A 9,897-nucleotide genomic window follows, 5' to 3' on the forward strand; every position below is an offset into this window, starting at 1 on the left:
TAAATTTGATCTCTATTTATTCTTTTAGTAAATGAATCCGCTAGGTTTTTCTCTGATTTCACATATTCAACATTAATAACCTCGTTCGAGATCAATTGTCTTATGGTATTATGTCTCCGTCGAATGTGTCGAGACTTACCATTATACATACTGCTATGTGCTCTTCATATTGACCATCACAATGAATATTAATGGAAACCACTGGATTATTCTAGCAAGGAATATATTCTAGGAAATTTCTTAGCCATTCGGTTTCTTCCCCAACTTTATCTAAGGCAATGAACTCGGATTCCATGGTTGATCGAGCTATACATGTTTGCTTAGAATATTTCCATGACACTGCTCCTCCACCTATACTGAATACATATCCGCTAGTGGACTTGGAGTCTTTTGTGTCGGATATCCAATTGGTATCACAGTATCATTCTAAAATTGTAGGATATTTTGTATATATCAAACCATAGTTCAATGTATATTTTAAATATCCAAGCACTCTCGTTAAGACTTTCCAATGATCGTTATTTGGATTACTTGTGAACCTACTTAACTTGTTTACTGTATATGCAAGATCTGGACGGGTACATTTAGTAAAGAACATTAGACTACCTATTATCCTTGCATATTCAAGTTGTGAGATGGGTTCTCCTCCATTCTTTTCTAAATGAACGCCTAAATCTATAGGTGTTCTAGCAGGACGACTTTAAGGTACCAAATCTTCCAAGTACCTTTTCAATATAGTGAGTTTGTGATAAAATAATTTCATTAGGTATACTAGAGATTTTAATTCTTAATATAATATCACATAACCCCAAGTCTTTCATATCAAATTTTTTTTTCCACATTTTTTTGGTATTCATAATCAACTCATGATCACTTTTCATGATCAACATATCGTCTACATAAAGGCAGACAATTACATAAGCATTTGCATTACCTTTGATATACACATTTGTCACATTCGTTGATTTTGAAACCATTTGGCTTCATTGCAGTGTCAAATTTTTCATGTCATTACTTAAGTGCTTGTTTGAGTCCGTATAGCGACTTGACAAGTTTAAACACATTCTTTTCTTGTCCGGATACGACAAAACTCTCGGGTTGTTCCATGTTTATTTTTTCTTCCAGCTCTCTATTCAAGAAGGCTGTCTTTTCATCCATTTAGTGAATCTCAAGGTTATGTAATGCAGCGATATCTATGAGAACACGAATGGATGTAATTCTAGTAATCGGAGAGCATGTGTCAAAGAAGTCATATTCTTCCTTTTGTGTGAACCTTTTAGCTACCAATTGGGCTTTGTATTTATCTATAGATCCATCTTTTTTGTATTTTTTTTTAAAGATCCACTTGCATCCTAAAGGCTTACAACCCCGAGAGAGATCAGTCAACTCCCAAGTATGATTATGCATGATGAAATCCATTTCATCATTTATTGCTTCTTTCCAAAAAGAAATTTTTGGATTGGATAGAGCTTCTTGAATAGTTCTTGGTTCATCATCTAACATGTAAATCAGAAAATCAGGACCAAAGGACTTTTCAACTCTTGCTCTCTTACCACGTCTTGGTTCTTCATTGATTTCTACAGAATCATCAGTAGATTCATAAGATCGTTTGTTAGAACCTTCTTTTTTTCCTTACAAGGAAATTTGGTTTCAAAAAATATTGCATTCCATGATTCCATAATTGTTCCTTCATTAATATCAGGAATTGCTGACTTATGCACCAAAAACCTATATACACTACTATTATATGCATATCCAATAAAAATGAAGTTAACTGTTTTGGGTCAAATTTTAACTTGTTTTGGCTTAGGTATTTCTACGTTAGCCAAACACCCCCACACTTTTAGATATTTGAAAGATGGTTTGCGACCTTTTAATAATTCATATGGAGTTTCATCTTTCCTTTTGTGTGGTATTTTATTCAGAATGTGGTTTGCAGATAAGATTGCTTCCTCCACAGGTTTTGAGGTAAGCTATAATTTATCAATAACGCGTTCATCATCTCCTTAAGAGTACGATTTTTACATTCTGCAAGATTGAGGTGAATATGGTGCTGTAGTTTGATGAATTATGCCAGAGTTAGTCCAAAGTTCTTCAAATAAAGCGACATACTCTCCATCTCGATCACTTCGAATCATTTTGATTTTTGTACTCAATTGATTCTCGACCTCATTCTTATATTTTTGAAAGCTTCTAAAGCTTCATCCTTAATTTTCAATAGATAGACGTAACAAAACCTTGTGCAATCGTCAATAAACGTTATGAAGTACTTTTTCCCACCACGAGTTTGCACAAGTTTTAAATCATCTACGTCAGTATGAATCAATTCAAGTGGTTTAGTACTTCTTGTTACAGAATAGAATGGAGTTTTGGTCATCTTTGCTTCAACACAAATCTTACACTTATCTCGTGGATTTCTGTTAAATGCAGGTAGTACATTTAAATTTGCAATTCTTTGTTTGGTGTTGAAGTTAACATGTCCTAATCTTTCATGCCATAAATTATAACTTTGCCATAAATTATAACTTTCAAACAAGTAAACATAATCATCAAGTTTATTCTTTGCCTCATGGCGGATAACATTCATTTTAAAGAGACCATTGTCTTGGTACCTTTTGCCTACAAATACACAATTTTTAGTTAGGACAAAATTGTCCGATTCAAACACAAGCTTAAAAGCAGTCTTACTCAACAAGGATCCATAAACTAAGTTCTTTCGAATGTCTGGCACATGCAACACATTCCTCATCGATATCTCTTTCTCGTAAGTCATCTTCAATATCACTTTGCCAATCCCTACGATCTCAGACGTTATGGAGTTTTTCATAAACAATTTTCTATTACTTACAAAAGTGTAGGATGATAACATTTCTTTGTCAGCATAGATGTGGCTAGTGGACCTGATATCTACCTATCATTCATTTGGATTATCCACCAGATTGGTTTCAAATACAACTGCGGATACCGATATGTCTATTGGTACATGCCTTTCCTCGATGACATTGGCTTGCTTTAGTTTCTGGTTTTCGTTGTCTTTCTTTGGAAAACGACAGTCCTTGGCCATATGATTCGGTTTGCCACAGTTGTAGCAAGTTTTTTTGAACTTCTTGGCCTGCCCTCGTTTCTTCTCATTTTGTGGGTGCTTTCCCTTGTGACTGGTTCTTGATTATGTGAGCTTGGCCTTGGCCACGACCTCCCTTGTCTTTTTCTGTATTTTGGCTTCAGAAGTTCTGCTATCTTCCTTAATTCGAAGCTTCACAATTAGATCTTCAAGTTTCAACTCCTTGTGCTTGTGCTTAAGGTAGTTCTTGAAGTCTTTCCACATGGGTGGCAATTTCTCAATTATATCTGCCACTTGGAATGGTTCATTGTTGTCTATCTTCTCTGCCACTAAGTCATGAATTATAATTTGAATTTCTTGTACTTGTCTTGTTACAGATTTGGTGTCCACCATTTTGAAGCATAGAAATTTTCCAACAACAAACTTTTTAATGCCTGTGTCTTCTGTTTTGTATTTATTTTCCAAAGAGTCCCCAAAGTTCCTTGGCAGTGTTAACAGAACAGTGCATACTATATAATGTGTCATCGAGTCCATTGAGTATGTAGTTTCTGCATAAGAAGTCACTGTGGTTCCAAGCGTCAAGTACAGATCTTCATTGGGTGTCAGTATCGTCTGCAGCAATAACAGGGGGATCCTCCTTCAGGAATCGAGACAGGCTTAGTGTGGTGAGGTAGAAAAGCATTTTCTGCTGCCAACGTTTGAAGTCGACACCAGAAAACTTTGGAGGCTTTTCGTCGTGAGCAGGAATAGCAGGAAAGTAGGCACGAGAGTGAATGATCCAGTCGACATTTTCAGAGGAAGAATCAGAAACGAGAAAAGAGAATTCGTCTTGCGATTGTTATTTACCTTTCTCTCGGTTCTGAACAAAGTGCATAAACAGCAAGTCGAGGCAATGATGTTCTTTTGTCTGCAAGACGAAATTGCCCATATCATAGTGCTATACGTTGATTGATATAACATGAGTCATAATCCATATTTCTGAGACGCCACTCATAGAATATCCTACAATTGAAAAGTGATTTCTTTCGACTCCCTAAATACTCAAACCCATAATTAATAGAGGTACATATATATAAGCTGAGCTCATATTTAATCAGCATATGACCATGGTCATTACAATATTAGATATTTTTTTCACCAATAGCTCGAACACTTATAAAAAAAATTGAGAATAGTATTAGTAACTTTATATATTGATTTAACTCAATATAAAAAAAATTATAACAATGAAAATAATTGGGTGTGTCCCAAAAAAATTACAAATTCCAGTCTGATGTCAAAAATAAAAAGGAAAAAAAAATTGTAATGTTAATTATATTTCAATCGGATATATGACCCAAAACCAACCCGACTCGTTCTTAGTTGGGCCAATACCTAGCCAGAATTCTAGGGGGATGGCCTAAATTGATGGTGTCTTCTCGTTTCCAACCCCTCGTAAAAAAAAAAAAACACAGCCGATATATCCATGTGCATGCACACAAAATAATTATATTTTATCCAAATCTGCATCGCCAAATTTATTTCGTAAAAATAAGCTAATTCTTTTGAATCATGTTTACTGCCCATGCACCAAAATATATTAAGCAACAATACCTTATATCATTGGAGCGAAATTAAATATTTTCTAGTTGCCAAGAAAATCCTCATAATTTTAAAAATTCTCCATATTTAAATTGAATTTTTTCAGTTATTTACTCATCCTTAATTTAAATCAAGAAGTCATATACAATTGACAATTCTGTTTTTCATTTTCATTAAATAATGAATTGAAGAGAAGCAAATTAAGGTGAAACATTGATGAGTGGAGCGGAGCCTTCACTTTTGCAAGTGCTAACTCGTGTGAGAAATATATATATATATATATATATATATATATGAACGAGTTCTCAAAGTCACATGCAAATGGAAATACACTTGACCTGTAAAGGTGAGAAGAATGGCATTTTCATGCATGCTGCTCTTCACTAAATGACACCGTTACTTCCCAAAACATTATGTTTTTTTTGCTGAAAATGGTATTTTCAAGTAAATGTATAAATTTCATGGTTTTATTTCTTATTTATATGTATATGATAGTTGGCTGGAATGATAGGTCTCTATAACTGTAAATGAAGATGCTCGGACTTTGTGCAGTCCTTTTCTATGCAGCTGTCAAGAAGAAAACTTGTATTTTGGTTTGCATGTATTGCATCTGTTAAACCACCCACAATCACACCTAGAAATCATTTCATTTTAATCTAGAAAAGGTGAGAGATATGTGGGATAAATGAATATTGGTGGATGCTGCACAACACACCCGATGGAACATAGAATAATCCGGAGACATGCACTCAAATACGATGCATGGTTCAGACAATACAGACACAGTGAAAATGTATAAAACCTCTTGGTTGTATCCATGTTAGAGATTAATTATCACAAATAATTTTGTTCTTCTGAAGTATCTTTGCGTCATAAGTTGTAAATTAGTCTCGACTCTCCATTATATTTGTGAAGATCCTCGAAATTTCTGTAAGCTTGAAACAAGCTAATTATCAAATAATTGGAAATTTCAAAGTTGGCTCTAGCCCATTTAAAAAAACCACCAAAGTAATCACAAAAATAAAATGCAAAATCATTTCATTTAATTTTATAAAATAATTATCTTTATTTTCAAAGGAGGACTAGGAGTTCACAAATAGGACAATGGTTAGGTAATGTTTTGAAGTTGACCTATTAATGAACAAGTAACATGGCTCATTCCCCTATACAACAGTCAGAAAAAAAGCATACAGAATAAGTGAAAGGTTAACTGTAACAAAAGTTAAATAAGTGTTACAATGAGAATTTGAAGTAAAATGTTTAATTGAAATGGTCCCTCGAATCCAAAGCAAAAGAGAATTCTTTGCAGCTAAGGTGTAAAAAGACATGACAGCATTCAGTGTGGACCATTTACAGAAGAGAGGGACACCAGCTAGAGTTCAAAAAGAAATTGACGAAGAAAATTACAAAACACGGGAGGGAAAATAGAAGACAAAATGGCACCAAATGTAGCTTTAAGTATACATTTTCTTCATAGACCGGATTTAATTCGTAGATTAAGAGTCACTCAAATATTTCAAACAGTACATTAGAGGCTACCAACATCTGCCAACATTATTTTACAAAGTATTTCCAACAACCTTTAAGCTTATAGTTGTGCTGATATGGATATATAAGACAAAATTATTCAACAAAGTAGGATTCGTCAATCATGGAATCTAAGTTAATCAGTCATATATACAGGGAAACTTTAAGATAGACAAGTTGTCAAACTATTTGCTTTCTGAAATGAAGACCAAAAAATCACGTTGTGATTATTATAATGGATAAGGGTGCTAACCAGATACGAATTCGGCTCGATTTATTGAAGAAAACTGAATCTTCAAATGAATATCATGATACATATCCTGGAAAGCTTTGGAATGATGAACTCATCATGATGGCATCGAAATATGTTTTAACTGTCAATATTATCAAGTGATCCTAGAATAGCTGAATACAAAGTGAATTGGATAAATTTTCCTCAGTATCAATGGAAGTTATTACAACTGAAACACAAGTAGCAATCGACTAGCCCGAAACAACGAGATTAACAAGTGAATGATCGATGCGCTACAGCAACGAAACAATAACCACAGCTGATAAAGCACAAACACAGTCCAATCAAATACCATATCGAATCAACAACAAAGGTGTATTCAGCCAATGCATAACTAACTAGTTCCCCTTTAGGAAAGAGTCTTCATTCATCTCTGTTATCCCCAAGAACCATGGTCCTAACAGTAGTCCTGCCAACGAACCGTTTACTATCAAATCTAAAACTAGGAAGATGCTTAGTTGATTCCATCTTAGGTCCTAAACCATCATCCTCATTGCGAAAACTAGATTCGCCTTTAGGACCAGCCATCAACTCCATCAAATTGCTCCTAAACCCCAGGTCGGAGTACACTCTTCCAGGAATATTGAAGGGTGTTGCATCTCTAGCATCCTTCTTATTAACACCACCATTTTCACCACCCATCCTTCTTGAATTCACTCGAACGCCTCTCGATTGAACGGGTCGCCCCACGGACTCCACCATCAAACAAGGATTAACAAATCCATTCCAAGAATGATCTGGGACCAATTTACTCAGCCCACTAAAACATTGCACAACGTCCTTCATAGAGGGCCTCCTCTCCCTACAAGGCCTCACACATTTTGTAGCCACAACTGCCAATAGCTTCCTCACCGAAAGATCCTTAGGAGGTGCAATCTTGGGATCATATATACTCAACAATTTACCTCTCCTTATCAAAGGAATAGCCCAATCAACAATACACGGCGGCGAATGGCTCACATCAATGGCTTTCCTACCACTAATAATCTCTAAAAGCAATATACCAAAACTAAAAACATCAGTTTTAGTACTCAAGTTATCAGGGGTCACATAACACGGATCCAAATATCCCATTGTCCCCGCCGGTGGAGTCGACCTCATCTTAAAATCATCTACACACCTCAATGCCAGCCCAAAATCCCCCAATCTTGCACTGAAATTCCTGTCAATCAAAATATTAGCAGACTTGATGTCCCTGTGAATCACAGGGGGGTTCAAAGAATGAAGCGTATCAATGGCTTTTGCCGTTTGCAGAGCCAACTTTATCCTTCTACCCCACGAAAGAGGCCGAGAATTTGAATGCAAAACATCATAGAGAGTGCCATTGCTCATGAATTCCACCACCAAAAGGCGGTCCTGGGAGTCATTATTAGTGAAACCAACAATGTTAACCAATCTTGGGCTCTGGAGCTTCGACAAAATCTCAATTTCATTCTCAACTTCATTCGGGTTCTCAAAAGGTGGCTCTGCTTGCGCGGTTCTTGACGGTTTCTTCACTGCCACAAGGCGGCCGCCGCGGAGGACGCCTTTGTACACCAGCCCGTGACTGCCTCTGCCCAACAGTTTAGTGTCTGAGAAATTGTTTGTGGCCAACTCAAGGTCTTTGTAATTAAATTCTTGAACTTTGATAGACGAAGAAGTTGATGTCGAGGCAAACGAATCGGCGGTACAGATTGCTGACTCTGCGTTGCAAGAGAGATAACCCATCGTCAAAATCCAGAATTTCTAAGAACTAAACCAAGATTGCATGCGTAATCTCGTGTATGCGTTCGAAATGTGGAAATTGGAGTTTGGACAAAAAAGGTGGAAATGGAGGATGAAGCAGTACGCCAAGTCGAGCAGAGAGAGATGATGAATTTGTGGTGGACTGCTAATAATAATATATACAAACAAAATCCAACAAGCATTTTGGGTTTGATGCACTTAATTTTCAATAATCGGTCATTTTATTTCGGAGATTTTAAGATATATGTTTGTTCTAAATATATTGTAATGACATAATATATTGTAATGACATAATAATTTACTGTCGATATCGTAAATATAAAATAGTAAGTCTCTTGTGAGACGATCTCACGAATTTTTATCAGTTAGACGGGTCAACCATACCGATATCCATAATAAAAAGTAATATTCTTAGCATAAAAAATAATATTTTTCATGGATAATTCAAATAAGAGATTGGATCCACGAAATTGATCCGTGAGACCGTCTCACAAGAATTTTTATGAATATAAAAACATATTTATTTAATGTGCTGAAATGAATAGGAAGTTTATCGAAATTGAAAGAAAACTTTTGTTATTTTTTTGAAGGACATAGAGTTGGGACAATGGGCCCGTCCCTCGAGTTCATGCGTGACAAACATTAGATGTAAGTAAATACTTAATTAGATGTGGTTGAGACTACACCGTTGCATTAAAACAGAAAATGCATGGAAAATCAGATTTAGAGTCTTTTGATCATTTATATTTCAGGTGCACTGTCTCAAGACTAATTTGGGACGGCGTTAGGGAGTGGCTAGAAATGAGAAAGCTCATGGGATCTTCGACAACTACACTTAAAGCGCTCAGAGTCGTCTAGTGAAGTAATTCGATTCTAAACAAGATGAGATGTGTTGCAGTTGCAATTATAGTTTATAATGTTTGGAATGCAAAGAACCGTGCTATGTTTGAGAGTGAAAAATCGACAGTAGAAGTCATAATCAAGAATATTAAAATTCTTAGCTTTCGTTGTATTTCTAGTGCAATTTCGGTTATTGATGCTTTGTAGTAACTGTTCTATGATATAGAGCTCGTTATCTTAGATTTTCTTTTGGGATGTCCATTATAGTTGTAGATGTTCTATCTTTTTATTTATTTAATAGAAGTAATTTCATTAAAAAAAGAAAGAGAAAAATGCGGATTTTTTCAATCACTTTTGGCCTCAGATTCCATTTGAAGCTACTAACAACAAAATCTGCGGGCCATTATTTGTGAAAAGACTATGAAAACTCTTCTTTTTGTAACCAAGTAAGTCTGTGGAAACTTTTTAAACTTTGCAATCTGTTTCTTTCACACATAATCTTAATATCTACATAAATAAATAATTCAGAGTGGCATCTCATATAGTTCTTTGAAGTTGGATGTTCTATTTTTTAGGATTGTTTAAAAAATAAATTTTATTTTAATATATCATAAAGTTTGCTCAACCATTTTGTTAACAGATTATCATTGAACAAATGACTCTTAGTCAAACATATTAAAATTATTTTAATCTAGAACAGAAAGGAATGTTGTAAAAGTACAAAGCCACTTTCAGGGCTGTGTTCTTTGCAGATATTTACTCACATTTTTTAAATAATATATTTTTGTTCATTTGATAGATTTCTACTTATTTTTATTTAATCTGACAAATTTCTAAATATTTTTACAGAATTATGTAGATTTATTCTGCA

The 9,897-nt window shown here is 35.0% G+C and overlaps 1 protein-coding gene across 1 annotated transcript; it reads right to left on the minus strand.

The window, feature by feature from the left end:
- Nucleotides 1–6,502: 6,502 nt before the first annotated feature.
- LOC140970608 (serine/threonine-protein kinase-like protein At3g51990) lies at nt 6,503–8,349 on the minus strand. The gene has a single exon (XM_073432415.1). It carries the CDS (start codon nt 8,166–8,168, stop codon nt 6,825–6,827), a length of 1,344 nt encoding a protein of 447 aa, XP_073288516.1. The 5' UTR covers nt 8,169–8,349; the 3' UTR covers nt 6,503–6,824.
- Between the last annotated feature and the right edge of the window lie 1,548 nt (nt 8,350–9,897).

The sequence above is a fragment of the Primulina huaijiensis genome, chromosome 2 (assembly GCF_012295235.1).
Source record: "Primulina huaijiensis isolate GDHJ02 chromosome 2, ASM1229523v2, whole genome shotgun sequence".
In the NCBI taxonomy this organism is placed as follows: domain Eukaryota; kingdom Viridiplantae; phylum Streptophyta; class Magnoliopsida; order Lamiales; family Gesneriaceae; genus Primulina; species Primulina huaijiensis.